The sequence below is a fragment of the Lontra canadensis genome, unplaced genomic scaffold, assembly GCF_010015895.1.
Source record: "Lontra canadensis isolate GAN:19392208 unplaced genomic scaffold, GSC_riverotter_1.0 scaffold101, whole genome shotgun sequence".
NCBI classification, from domain to species: Eukaryota; Metazoa; Chordata; class Mammalia; order Carnivora; family Mustelidae; genus Lontra; species Lontra canadensis.
Genome location: NW_022631095.1, coordinates 2,227,721 through 2,242,624, shown reverse-complemented (window position 1 = coordinate 2,242,624; position 14,904 = coordinate 2,227,721). Strand labels below are relative to the sequence as shown.

Here is a 14,904-nt window from a genome sequence, read left to right as displayed (position 1 = left end):
AAGGTAGTGGACCACGCATTTATAAAGTTAGTATGAAGGTGAAAAGACAAAAACAGTAAAATCAACTATATCTACAGTAATTAGTTAAGCAAAAATAAAAGATGAAACTATGAAATAAAATACACAGAACATGGAGAGGGAATAAATATGTAGGTGCTTTTAGAATGTATTCAAAATAAAGAGATCATCAACGTTAAAAAGATGGTTATAGGGACACCTGGGGAACTCAGCTGGTTATGCAGCAGCCTTTGGCTCAGCCCATAAACCCAGGGTTGTGGGATCAAGCCTTGCATCATGCTCTCCACTCAGCAGTGCTTGTACTTTCCCTCTCTTGCTGTCTCTCCCTCTCTGTCAAATAAATAAAATCTTTTAAAAAATTAATAAAAAGTAAAAAGATGGCTATATACATAGATTGTTGTATATGAACCTCAAGGTATCACAAACCAAAAACCTATAATAGATACTAAATAATATAAGGATAAAAGAATCCATGCATAACAGAAAAAAGTCACCAAATCACACAGGTAGGAGAGCAATAGAAGGAACAAAGAAGAACCAAAAATCAACCAGAAAACAATTAATAAAATGTCAGTCAGTACACACCTACCAATAATAATCTTAAATGTAAGTGGACTAAATGCTGCAATCAAAAGGCATAGGATAAGATAGTGGATTTTAAAAAAACAAGACCCATATATGCTGTCCATAAAAGACTAATTTGAGGCCTAAAGATAGATACAGACTGAAAGTGAAAAGATAGAAAAAGATATTCCATGAAAAAGAAAAAAACTGCAACATTTTCTTACACCATACACAAAAGTAGACTCAAAATGGATGAAACACCTAAATGTGAGACAGGAATCCATCAAAATCCTAGAGTGGAACCCAGGCTGCAACTTCTTAGACCTCAGCCACAGCAACTTCTCACTAAACACCTCTCCAAAGGCAAGAAAAATAAAAACAAAGACAAACTATTGTGATTTCATCAAGATAAAAAGCTTCTGCACCCAAAGGAAACAGTCAACAAAGCTAAAATGAAACCTACAGATAGGGAGAAGATATTTGCAAACGTCTTACCAGATAAAATCTATAAAGAACTTATCAAACTCAAAACCCAAAGAACAAAAATCCAGTGAAGAAATGGGCAGAAGACATGAACAGATATTTCTCCAAAGAAGACATACAAATGGCCAACGGACATATGAAACAATGCTCAACATCACTTGACATCAGGGAAATGCAAATCAAAACCACAGTAAGATACCACTTCACACCTGTCAGAATGGCTAAAATGAACACCTCAGGAAACAGATGTTGATGAGCATGCCAAGAATGGGAACCTTCTTAGTGTTGATGGGAATGCAAACTGGTGCAGCCATTCCAGAAAACAGTATGGAGGTTCCTCAAAAAGTTAAAAATAGACTACCCTATGTCCCAGCAATTGCATCCAAAGGATAAAAAAATACTGATTCAAAGGGGCACACACACTCCAATGTTTATAGCGGCAATGTCCGCAACAGCCAAACCATGGAAAGAACCCAGATTTACATCAACAGATGAAAGGATAAAGAAGATGTGGTGTGTATACACACACACACACACACACACACACACACACACAAATGGAACACTACTCAGCCATCAAAAAGAATGAAATCTTGCCATTTGCAATGACATGGATGGAACTAGAGAGTATTATGCTAAGCAAAATAAGTCAGTCAGAAAAAAACAAATACCACATGATCTCACTCATAGGTGGGGAATTTAAGAAATAAAACAGAGGAACATAGGGGAAGGGAAGGAAACACAAACTAAGATAAAAATAGAGAAGAAGGCAAACCATAAATACTCTTAACTATAAACAGAGGGTTTCTGAGGTGAGATGGGTGGGGTGAAGGGGTAATTGGGTGATGGGCATTAAGGGGATGGCACTTGATGAAATGAGCACTGGGTGTTATATGCAACTGATGAGTCACTAAATTCCACCCCAGTAACTAATAAAAAAAAATCCTTCTGAATCAAAAGAAGATATACTGAGCTTTAGATGCAGAAAGAATAAAATTTGACTACAGCTGGAAAAAAAATACTGGCATTTAAATAACTTCCATGAATACAGACACAAAAGCAGGAATTCAGTTTATTACATTTATGTTGAATATACACTAATTTTTAGAAAGTTATAAGTATGTAACAAAATAAGATTAAGAATAAAAATTTATCATAAAAAAGTAGATGATCAATTGATGCAAGAAGACATATATGGTTCAAAGGAAATGGTAACATTAAAAAAAGATAAGGCTGTTCTGAAGGTAAGAATTATTTGTTATAGTTACATGTACGTTCATGTAATTTTCTTATACATAAATTAAGTAATGACAATAATTGCCCTGAAAATAGTAATAAAACATACACAAACTCACCTTTTCACTTACAAAAATGTTATAGTCCCCTGGGTTTTGTTCTGTGCCTTGGTTATCTTCACTAAGATCTTCAAATTCACTATTTCCACTCTTTAATTTATAAAGAAGATGTTGAAATTCAACTGCAGATTCCAGAGGCTCGATTCCATAAGAAACATTTTCAAATTGCAGTATTCCTCTGTAAAATTAAGACTAAAATTGTAAGTGCTTTTAATCAAATCTCTATTATAAAACTCTGACAGAATCCAAAAGGAGGAGGAGGAAGTGGAGGATAAAGAACATTTTTGAGCTCTGTATTTTGACCCTAACTCCTGACATTATGGAGATAATTCTGAAGAGAAAAAAGATCTCCTGCAGTCCACAAAATCAGCTTTCCATTTGATTCTCTCTATAGATATAAAGGCAGCAGAAATTATATAATCAGTTGTGAGGTGTATAAGTATACAGCATTACAGTGATTAAGGAATTCCCTGTTCTCCAAGTCAGTGAAATGAAAGCAATAGTAAATAGAAATCTTAATGAATTTCCCTCTGGCGGTCACTGCTTTTAAAAAATGATTAATGGATAAGGAAGATGTGGTCCATATATACAATGGAATGAATAGATTCAGAATAGAATAGAATGAATAGAATTCAGAAAGGATGAATACCCAGGCTTTGCATCAACATGGATGGGACTGGGGAGATTATGCTAAGTAAAATAAGTCAAGCAGAGAAAGTAAGTTATCATATGGTTTCCCTTATTTGTGGAACATAAGGAATAGCATGGAGGACATTAGGAAAAGGAAGGGAAAAATGAAGGGGGTGGATTTCGGAGGGGTAGATGAATCATAAAAGACTATGGACTCTGAGAAACAAAATAAGGGTTTTAGAGGGAAGGAGGTGTGGGGAAACCTTAGCCCAGTGATGGGTATTAAGGAGGACACAAATTGCATGGAGCATGGGGTATTATACACAAACAATGAATCGTGGAACACTACGTCAAAAACTAATGATGTACTGTATGGTGACTAACATAACACAATTTAAAAAAAAAGAAAAATGAGGGCACCTGAGTGGCTCAGTGGGTTAAAGCCTCTGCCTTTGGCTCAGGCCATTATCCCAGGGTCCTGGGATCGAGCCCCATATTGAGCCTCTCTGCTCAGCAGGGAGCCTACTTCCCACGCCACCCCCCACCCCCCCTGCCTGCCTCTCTACCTACTTGTGATCTCGGTCTGTCAAACAAATAAATAAATTATTTTTTAAAAAAGAGAAAGAAAGAAAAAGAAAAATAATCACATTGCCTATATAACAAAAGTATATGTAATAAGTTAAGTTTTATTTATAAAAATAAAAATTCAGCATTAATTATGAAAAGGCATTATTAATCTTTTTTATGCATATAGTCTGAATAAGAAATTAAAGGCAAGATTTTAAAGAGTAAACAACTTTTATAACTATTCTCTGACTCTGGCTCTGGTTCAAGTGGCTATTTCCCAAAAACCATAGGGTTCCACGTAACAAGCAAAAGGAACAGTTATTTGTTTGTTAACATAAGGATCCTATATTACAAAAATAAAGATGAAGAATTTTCTGACAGAATGGAAAACTCTAGGCACTAAGGAAGAAACCCTTTAATTGTTAACATTTAAGACAGTGATATTATTAGAAAAATATGAATACTATATTAGTAATTATTTGCTTATATAGAATTTGCTTCCTCTTCTTGAAGGTGATTTTCCTTGAGAAAAATATGCCTTGTTTGTTTCTGTTTATTTTTATATCTCCAAACACTAAGTCAGTAGGTGACACATGGTAGGTACCAAATATAGCCATTTGATGAAAAAATAAGCTATCCTCAACAGCTCCTCCAACTTGCTATAGTCATGCATTCAGTTGTCATTCCTGTAGCTAAGAAAAACAAGATACAGAGGAAGGAGAGGAGGAAATCTAAACCTTCAAAGAGATTAGAAATATCTCTGGTCGGCAAGGAAAGTGAGGAGATACAAGAGAAGAAACATGTCTAGAGGAGGACTTCATTGCACTATCTCCACATGGGAATCTTTCCTCAGCCCCAAACTTAATATAAACATAACAAATTCACTGCAGCCAAATATCATTAATTACAATGTTCACATATCAATTGCAGAAAATAAATAACCTCAATCCAGAGCATGTGCTGAGTGTGACAACAGAATTCAGATGTCCTTCAATATGCCCCTGGTAGTAGCACTGAGCCTAGGAAAGAAAGAAAGTGAAATATTTAGGACTGACAAATTTTTCTAATGATTTCTTATTTTTATGCTTGCTAGAATTTTCTGAAATTTCTGAAATTTCACAGGCTACATGGTTTAAATATCAGCATGAATAAAGTGACATTCAGGATAAGTTTCCCTATATTTGTCAATTCTATATTAAATACCCTTCTGATTAATATTTGGGATTAATATTTTATACTCTGTTTCCAAAGTATTATCCCAAATTTTAGGTGAAATTGCTTTCCAATATATAAATTTAGGTCATCAACTAAAAGACAAAGATTATGAATCTGGATTTCTTTAAAAAACTCATACTCTACTAAAAAAAAAATCTAAAATTTAAGGACACAGGAAGATTAAAGAACTAGAAAACGATATACCATATCAACACAAACCAAAAGGATGATTCTGACACTATATTAATACAGGAAATGTAGACTTTAAGGCAGAAACATTGCCAGGTGACAAAGAGGAACATTTCATAATGAAAAGAGTTTCAATTGATCAGGAAGATATAAATATTCCAAATTTGTATTCACTAGAAAGCTTCAAAACAAATAAACTCAAAATTAAAAAAATAATTAAAATAGAGAAATGCATAATCATAGTAAAAGATACATTTCTGTCAGTAACTGATAAATCAAGCATTCAGAATCTACAGAAGATCTAAACAGCATGTTAGCAACTTAATATAGGTAGAATAAAACCTAGGTTTTATTCTACCTATATTCTTTTTAAAGAATATGTTCTTTTTAAAGAACATAGAACATTTACAAAAATGAAACCATATTCTGGGCCATGAAGCGAGACAAGAAATTTTAAAGAACTGAAATCATACAAAGTTTGATCTCTGAGCACGTACAATTAAGCTAGAGATACAGCAAACGTCATCACAGGGAGATTATGTAATTTCCAAGATTCAATAGTGCTATAAATTTTGGTGGAAACCAGTGTAAGATTTCTAATTAAGACATTGTTTTATAATGGAATGAAGGAGAGGAGGAAGGAGCGAGAAAGGAAGCTGATAGCCCTAGCCAATAAAAGTAAAGCAACATGGTGTCCAAATTTAATCTTTCAGCAAATTTTTGTCATGCTAACCATATGCCAGGAATTTTTCTAGGCATTGGAGATAGAACAGTGAATAAAAAAGACTAAAATAAAATCCCTGCCTTCATGAAGATTATTTTGCTGGGGAAACAGAAAATAAATAAAATATATGACACATCATATATTGAAAAGCACCATAATGAAAAATGAAACAGATAAAGTAAGAGAGGACTAAAGGTAAGAGAGCAATTTAAAATCAGTAAAGAAACAAGATCATTGAATGACACATTGGACCAGATGGACCTCATAGATATATACAGAACATTCCACCCTAAAACAACAGAATACTCATTCTTCTCAAGTGCACATGGAACCTTCTCCAGAATAGACCACATACTGGGTCACAAATCAGGGCTCAACCGATACCAAAAGATCGAGATTATTCCCTGCATATTCTCAGATCACAATGTTTTGAAACTGGAGCTCAATCAAAAGGAAAAGTTTGGAAGGAACTCAAACACCTGGAAGCTAAAGACCACCTTGCTTAAGAATGCTTGGATCAACCAGGAGATCAAAGAAGAACTTAAACAATTCATGGAAACCAATGAGAATGAAGACACTTCGGACCAAAACCTAAGGGATACAGCAAAGGCAGTCCTAAGGGGGAAATACATAGCCATCCAACCCTCCTTCAAAAAAATTGAAAAAATCCAGAATACACCAGCTGTCTCTTAAAGAAGCTGTCTCTGTACACCTTAAAGAACTGGAGAATCAACAACAAATTAAGCCAACGCCAGGCACAAGAAGGGAAACAATGAAGATTAGAGCAGAGATCAAGGAGATAGAAACTAGAGATACAGTAGAATGTATCAATGAAACTAGAAGCTGGTTTTTTGGAAGAATAAATAAGATCGATAAACCATTGGCCACACTAATCCAAAAAAAAGAGAGAGAGAGAGAGAGAAGGCTCAAATTAATAAAATTATGAATGAAAAGGGAGAGATCACAACTAACACCAAGGAAATAGAAACAATCATCAGAAGTTATTATCAACAGTTATATGCCAATAAGCTAAGCAACCTAGATGAAATAGATGCATTCGTGGAAAACTATAAACTCCCAAAATTGAACCAGGAAGAAATTGACATGAATAGACCGATATCTAGTAACGAGATTGAAGCAGTGATCAAAAACCTCCCAAAAAACAAGAGCCTGGGACCTGACAGATTCCCTGGGGAATTCTACCAAACTTTCAAAGAAGAAATAACACCTATTCTCCTGAAGCTGTTTCAAAAAATTGAAGCAGAAGGAAAACTTCCAGACTCTTTTTATGAAGCCAGCATTACCCTGATCCCCAAACCAGGCAACAACCCCACCAAAAAGGAGAATTTCAGACCATCCATATTCATATGGATGCTAAGATTCTCAACAAGATCCTAGCAAATAGGATCCAACAGCACATTAAAAAGATTATCCACCATGACCAGGTGGGATTCATTCCTGGGTTACAAGGATGGTTCAACATTCGCAAATCAATCAATGTGATAGAACAAATCAATAAAAGAAGAGAGAAGAACCACATGGTCCTCTCAATTGATGCAGAAAAAGCATTTGACAAAATCCAGCATCTGTTCCTGATTGAAACACTTCAAAGTATAGGGATAGAGGGAACATTGCTAAACTTCATAAAATCTATCTATGAAAAACCCACAGCAAATATCATCCTCAATGGGAAAAAGCTCGCAGCCTTCCCATTGAGATCAGGAACACGACAAGGATGCCCACTCTCACCACTCTTGTTCAACATAGTATTAGAAGTCCTAGCAACAGCAATCAGACAACAAAGAGAAATAAAAGGTATCCAAATTAGCAATGAAGAAGTCAAACTCTCTCTCTTCGCAGATGACATGATACTTAATATGGAAAACCCCAAAAACTCCACCCCCAAACTACTAGAACTCATACAGCAATTCAGTAATGTGGCAGGATATAAAGTCAATGTACAGAAATCAGTTGCTTTCTTATACACTAACAATAAAAATACAGAAAGGGAAATTAGAGAATCGATTCCATTTACTATAGCACCAAGAACCATAAGATACCTGGGTATAAACTTAACAAAAGAGGTAAAGGAACTGTACTCGAGGAACTACAGAACACTCATGAAAGAAATTAAAGAAGACACAAAAAGATGGAAGACCATTCCATGCTCTTGGATCGGTAGAATAAACATTGTTAAAATGTCTATACTGCCTAGAGCAATCTATACTTTTAATGCCATTCCGATCAAAATCCCACCAGTATTTTTCAAAGAGCTGGAACAAATAATCCTAAAATTTGTACGGAATCAGAAGAGACCCCGAATTGCTAAGGAAATGTTGAAAAAGAAAAACAAAACTGGGGACATCATGTTACCTGATTTCAAGCTTTACTACAAGGCTGTGATCACCAAGACAGCATGGTACTGGCATAAAAACAGACACATAGACCAGTGGAACAGAGTAGAGCGCCCAGATATAGACCCTCAACTCTATGGTCAAATAATCTTCTACAAAGCAGGGAAAAACACACAGTGGAAAAAAGACAGTCTCTTCAATAAATGGTGCTGGGAAAATTGGACAGCTATATGTAGAAGAATGAAACTCGACCATTCTCTTACACCGTACACAAAGATAAACTCGAAATGGATAAAAGACCTCAACGTGAGACAGGACTCCATCAGAATCCTAGAGGAGAACATAGGCAGTAACCTCTTCAATATCAGCTACAGCAACTTTTTTCAAGATATGTCTCCAAAGGCAAAGGAAACAAAAGCGAAAGTGAACTTTTGGGACTATATCAAGATCAAAAGCTTCTGCACAGCAAAGGAAAAAGTCAACAAAACAAAGAGGCAACCCACGGGGACGCCTGGGTGGCTCAGTTGGTTAAGCAGCTGCCTTCGGCTCAGATCATGATCCCAGCGTCCTGGGATCGAGTCCCACATCGGGCTCCTTGCTCGTCAGGGAGCCTGCTTCTCCCTCTGCCTCTGCCTGCCATTCTGTCTGCCTGTGCTCGCTCTCTCTCCCTCTCTCTCTCTGACAAATAAATAAATAAAATCTTAAAAAAAAAAAAAAAAGAGGCAACCCACGGAATGGGAGAAGATATTTGCAAATGACAGTACAAACAAAAGGATGATATCCAGGATCTATAAAGAACTTCTCAAACTCAACACACTCAAAACAGATAACCATGTTAAAAAATGGGCAGAAGACATGAACAGACACTTCGCCAATGAAGACATATAAATGGCTATCAGACACATGACAAAATGCTCATCATCACTAGCCATCAGGGAGATTCAAATTAAAACCACATTGATATACCACCTTACACCAGTTAGAATGGCCAAAATTAGCAAGACAGGAAACAACGTGTGTTGGAGAGGATGTGGAGAAAGGGGAACCCTCCTACACTGTTGGTGGGAATGCAAGTTGGTGCAGCCACTTTGGAGAACAGTGTGGAGATTCCTTAAGAAACTAAAAATAGGGCACCTGGACGGCTCAGTTGGTTGAGCGAATGCCTTCGGCTCAGGTTATGATCCCGAACTTCCAGGATCGAGTCCCGCATCGGGCTCCCAGATCCTTGGGGAGTCTGCTTCTTCCTCTGACCTTCTCCTCTCTCCTGCTCTCTCTCACTCATTCTCTCTCAAATAAATAAATAAAATTAAAAAAAAAAAGAAACTAAAAATAGAGCTTTCCTATGACCCTGCAATTGCACAACTGTGTATTTACCCCAAAGATACAGATGTAGTGAAAAGAAGGGCCATCTGTACTCCAATGTTTATAGCAGCAATGGCCACAATCGCCAGACTGTGGAAAGAACCAAGATGCCCTTCAACAGACGAATGGATAAGGAAAATATAGTCCATATACACTATGGAGTATTATGCCTCCATCAGAAAGGATGAATACCCAACTTTTGTAGCAACATGGATGGGACTGGAAGAGATTATGCTGAGTGAAATAAGTCAAGCAGAGAGTCAATTATCATATGGTTTCACTTATTTGTAGAGCATAACAAATAACAAGGAAGGCATAGGGAGATGGAGAGGAGAAGGGAAATGAGGGAAATTGGAAGGGGAGATGAACCATGAGAGACTATGAACTCTGAAAAACAATCTGAGGGTTTTGAAGGGGCAGGGGGTGGGAGGTTGGGGGAGCCAGGTGGTGGGTATTATGGAGGGCACATATGGCATGGAGCACTGGGTGTGGTGCATAAACAATGAATTCTGTTACGCTGAAAAGAAATTAATTAAAAAATTAAATAAAATAAAATAGGAGTAATTTTTTTAAAGATTTTATTTATTTATTTGACAGATAGAGATCACAGGTAGGCAGAGAAGCAGGCAGAGAGAGAGAGAGAGAGGAGGAAGCAGGCTCCCTGCTGAGCAGAGAGCCCGATGCGGGGCTTGATCCCAGGACCCTGGGATCATGACCTGAGCCGAAGGCAGAGGCTTTAACCCACTGAGCCACCCAGGCACCCCAGAGTTAGTAATTTTAAGCAAACACCTTAAGCAAAGGAAATCTTGGGAAAGAGCTGGCATCTGGATCAAAGAAAATAGAAAGTAATCCTGGAAGAAGAACATGTCTGGTATGTTGAAGAACAGCAAGGAGACCAATATAGTTGGAACAGAATGACCAAGTTAGGCAGTAATAGGAAATGAGGTCAGTTAGGTAAAGAGGACCAGACTGTATAAAGGCTGTAGGATACTGAAATGACTTTGGCTCTCATTTTGTGAAAGGAGGTCATACCATGGAGGTCATACCAAAGACTTTCTGCTTTAAAGTCTTTATTATCCTGAATACAAAAGACAGAAGTCCTTTAGGATATAACAGAGTTCTTTATGTGGAAACATTATTTTTTTTTTACAAGTGAAAAAATAAATACCTCTTGGAATAAAGGCTTATATGCTAATATGTGCTATAAAAAAGTAGAGTTTTAATATTTGACAAAATGTCTGTGCAAAGAAACAAATGCATAAACACATTACTGCTACATCAAGGCAATATGAAAAGTATACTCGGAAATCTCAGTAAGGTGACAGTGTAGGCTTCTAGCTTTCACTGAGCTAGTATTGCACCCAATAAGGTCATCTAGGTGTCCCGACATCCTAGAAAACCCACAAGCTGACCAGCGTCCAAAATGCCCCAGTGGGAGTGGAAAATGTGACTAAGAATGTAGAAACAAAGAAATTCAAAACCGCTCAAAGACCTAGGGAGGGGACCACCAGAAGTTAATACTTAAGCATTTACTACCAAAAAAAAAAAAAAAAAAAAAGAGCATACGATAATCTAAGATACCTATGATAAGGCTATAAAAGGCTTGATGGCTCCAGCAAAAGCAACCCCAGGGGATGAAGCTGGGGGTTAGAGTCCTGTTAGAGTCTAGGCTCTAGGTCTAGGTTAGAGTCCTGTTAGAGTCTAGGCTCTAACAGGACTGATCTTTTTGGTCATGTTGAAAACTGACTAAAGGGATGGACAAGGTATAGAAACAAGATTATTCAGGAAGTTATGGCAATAATCTAAGAATTTACTTGGAAAAGAGTGTTATCAGGATGGAGATAGGGGAAGTGGATGGATGTGGCTATCTATTTTAAAGGGTAGGGTCATTATTGATGGAGTGATGGGGAAAAAAAAAGAAAAGGTTTAAAATATTGTGTTCAGTATTTGTGTTTGCTTTTATTAGTCTTTAATTTATATTCATTTATTCAACAAAATATAAATAAACTAATTAATTAACTAAATGATATCTCTGTTCAACGCAGAATAGAAGCCTTAGTCCATCTAGTTTGTCTTTAACTTACCAAGATTTCAGACAAGGCTAATAATGAGGGAAATGAGGCAATAACCCAATCCTTAAGTATATCCCTTATGAATACAGTATTCTGTATTAGGAAAACATTCAATCAAGGTAAAAAAAGATTTTAAAAATCTGTAAAATATAAAACTTAAATCTTACCTGAATATCTGAAGGATGAGAATTCACAGATCCTTGGTTATACAAATAAACCATAAAATTATGTGCTAAAAAAAACCTGAATATTAAAAATGAGATAATATTAAAAGTTATTCTTTTTGAAACATATAAAGCAGTGCTCAGCAAACTAATACCCTCAGGCCAAATCTGGCCTACTCTGTCTTTGTAAATAAAGTTTTGTTGGAACACAGCCACACCCATCAATTTATGTATGGTCCATGGCTCTTTTTAAGGTACAACAGCAGAGCTGAGTCATTTTAAGAGAGATAGTATGGTTCTCAAAGCCTGAAATATTTGCTCTCCAGGACTGGACCTTTATAGTAAGTCTGCAAACCGAACAAAGGTAGTATTTTCTTTTGACATAAATATATAGTTTATATTCAAAGAAATACACACTCAAAATAATTTTCCTATTTTGATGAACTCCTTTATTTTATTTTAATGAACTCCTTTAAAATAAGAAGGGACTACAAGATGAGAAAAAAAGGCATTTTAAAATTTGCAAAGATATAAACCACATGAAGGATTATGAGAGTTTTCCATTATTTCATTCTTTCTAAATTTCACGACCATGCATATATATTACCTTTATAATGAAGTAGAAGAGTATTGTGTAAAAGTCGTATTAATCTGAATGTAGATACTGAAACTACAAATCCAAGTTCAACCTTCTCTGGTATCACTCCCTATACTTATTATCCTATTTCCTCACGTCGTGGTCACTCCTCAATCTAATGTAACATAACTAGACCACCTAGACTAGCTAGTTAGGAATCCTCCACTAAAAGTGATCTTCTACGGGTAACTAATAACCTCCTAGATGTCAAATCCAAAATGCAGTTTGAAGTCAAATAAAACTACTCTGACACAGACATACTATTGACCACACTTCCCTTTTTTAAGCCAGCTACTCTTCAACTTCAATCATACTATTTCCACCTGGCTTTCCTAATATCTTTCTGTATACTTTAAGAATCCCTTCATCTGGGTCCTTGTTTCTTCTCTTAAGTGTTTCCATGGCATTCACCTCTGGGTTGTTCTTCCTTCTCATCTTTGATATTCACTCCTTCCTCTACAGGTTTATCTTGTTCATTTCTGGTGCTTCATTTATACCTACATAAATAGATGGCTTTGAAATTCCCATTCACATTCTAAACTGTCAACTGGACATTTTCCTTGGGATATCCTACAAGCACTTCATATCTAATTTTTTCAAAATTGAGCCCACATTTCCCCTGACTCAGATCTGTTCCTCGTCTCCTTCACTGCTACACCAAATCTCTGCTACCACCAAATCCAGTGTTAGCTAATCTTTTTCCTGTCACCTCAGTATATATCTCAAAAGGAAAAAAATTCCCTACCTCTACATAGTTCTGCTTTCTGCTATTTCTCATATAAGTTATTTGTAATACCTTCCTAATTATCACTATGCCATCATAATCATTATGCAAGTAATTTCCCAAAACAATACACACATGCTTCACCCACCTCCTAAACTCCAGTCCCTATAATTCTTACCACTGTTAATAGTCCTGATAAGATGTTCAAATGCACTGAGTACTCTCACTTTCCCTCTTACACACTTGAAAAGATCTTTGAGTTGCCATTTACCATATTCTTCTCTTCTGTCTACAGGAGTTGGTTAACTCTTCTTTTACCCAATCCTATTCTTTGGATTTTATACAATAAATAGCTTGTTTATACATCTCTAAGAAAATTCCCTCCAGCCTAAAAACTTTGTTTCTTCCTTCTTAAAAAGCATTCATCTGCACCTGTTTCTTCTTTTTCTGCCAAACATTTTTGAAAAAGTTATTTACAACTTACTACCTTAAGTTTCTCACACTCCACCTCTCCCTAATACCATATAGTCTAGTTCTATAATCAAAATTTAACTGAAATTATCCTATTGAAAGTCACAAATTAATTCTAAGCCAACTTTTCTCTACGTGAGAGACATTTCCATTGTTTCCTGGTTTCCATGAGAGAATTAAACCCTGCAGAAAGTTATTTCAATTACTTTCTCAGTTCTCTGAGGGAAGTACACAGCTAGTACTATTTTTCATAAACTCTCACAAGTGTATAGTCTCATTCCATAATAAATTCCTTATTCCGGGCCTGTCTCTCTGATCAAATCCTGATACACTTACAGACTTACTTCTTATTCCAACATACTGCCCTGATTATATAGGTCTTTCTGGTTCTGTCAACAACATAAGATCATATAGGTTAATCTTCATGAGAGGGGGCCTTATTTTTTTTCTGTTCCCCTCTATTCACAAAAGACTACTTGAGGCGTTAGGACCAAAAATTAAATTAATTCTCAGGAAAGCATCTGTTCATCTGAAACAACTAAAATGTTTAATAACAACTACATTAATTATTTTTAACTCTCCATTTTTAAGTAAATAAATTCATATCAATAAAATGAAATATAAAACTAAATGAATAAAAAGTTACCTTTGCTTAAGATGTACAGTGTATGGCTTCTCATCTATTTTAATAGTATAGGATATCTGTTCCTAGAGAATCCAGAACAAATGAAATGAAGATTCACGAAACAGCAGCAAAACAATAATTTTATATCAATCAGTCCCTCCAAACATTCCCTAAAATGTCTTGATTAAAATGTCTCAGACTATGTATGATTTAAAATATGCAAAAAATATTAACAATGATATCATGTATTTATTATATAACCCAATTTCTACAAAAATAAGCCTAACATAAGAACTTATATGGGATTAGAAATCTATATATAACTATATATAACTGAATTTTAACTTCTTCTGAAATTAGACACCACATGTTATGCTATAATTTCTATGTAGGTGGCATCACTGGGATAATAAGACATCCTATATCAGCAAAGTTTATTCTATCAGGCACAAAAGATATTTAACTGTTTTCTTAAAATGTATTGCCTGATTCCTATATTTTTTAAGTAGAAAATTCTTGAACAAAATTTGGTATTGTTTTTTACTCTATCACTACTATCCTCAAGTTAAAACATGGATAACAATAAGTTGCAATACCACTAAGTTGCTGAAGCTGAGTGATGAGATTTTATCCAACCCAAAAGAACATGTAAAAAGCAAGAGTTAGAGCATCATTGAAAAGAAAACTTAAGCATATAAAAACCAAAAAGACACAAATACCAGAACACAGAAAAAGATAAGGCTTCTAGGA

The 14,904-nt window shown here is 35.7% G+C and overlaps 1 protein-coding gene across 1 annotated transcript in view; it reads right to left on the bottom strand.

Moving 5' to 3' along the window:
- The window catches only part of ADAM32 (ADAM metallopeptidase domain 32), a 185,621-nt gene that overhangs the window by 131,785 nt on the left and 38,932 nt on the right, over window positions 1-14,904 (bottom strand). The window contains exons 3-6 of the mRNA XM_032838058.1: window positions 14,176-14,237; window positions 11,701-11,776; window positions 4,560-4,636; window positions 2,421-2,598 (exon numbers count right to left, since the gene is read on the bottom strand). Coding sequence (XP_032693949.1) covers window positions 2,421-2,598; window positions 4,560-4,636; window positions 11,701-11,776; window positions 14,176-14,237 — 393 coding nt within the window. The remainder of the gene's footprint in view (window positions 1-2,420; window positions 2,599-4,559; window positions 4,637-11,700; window positions 11,777-14,175; window positions 14,238-14,904) is intronic.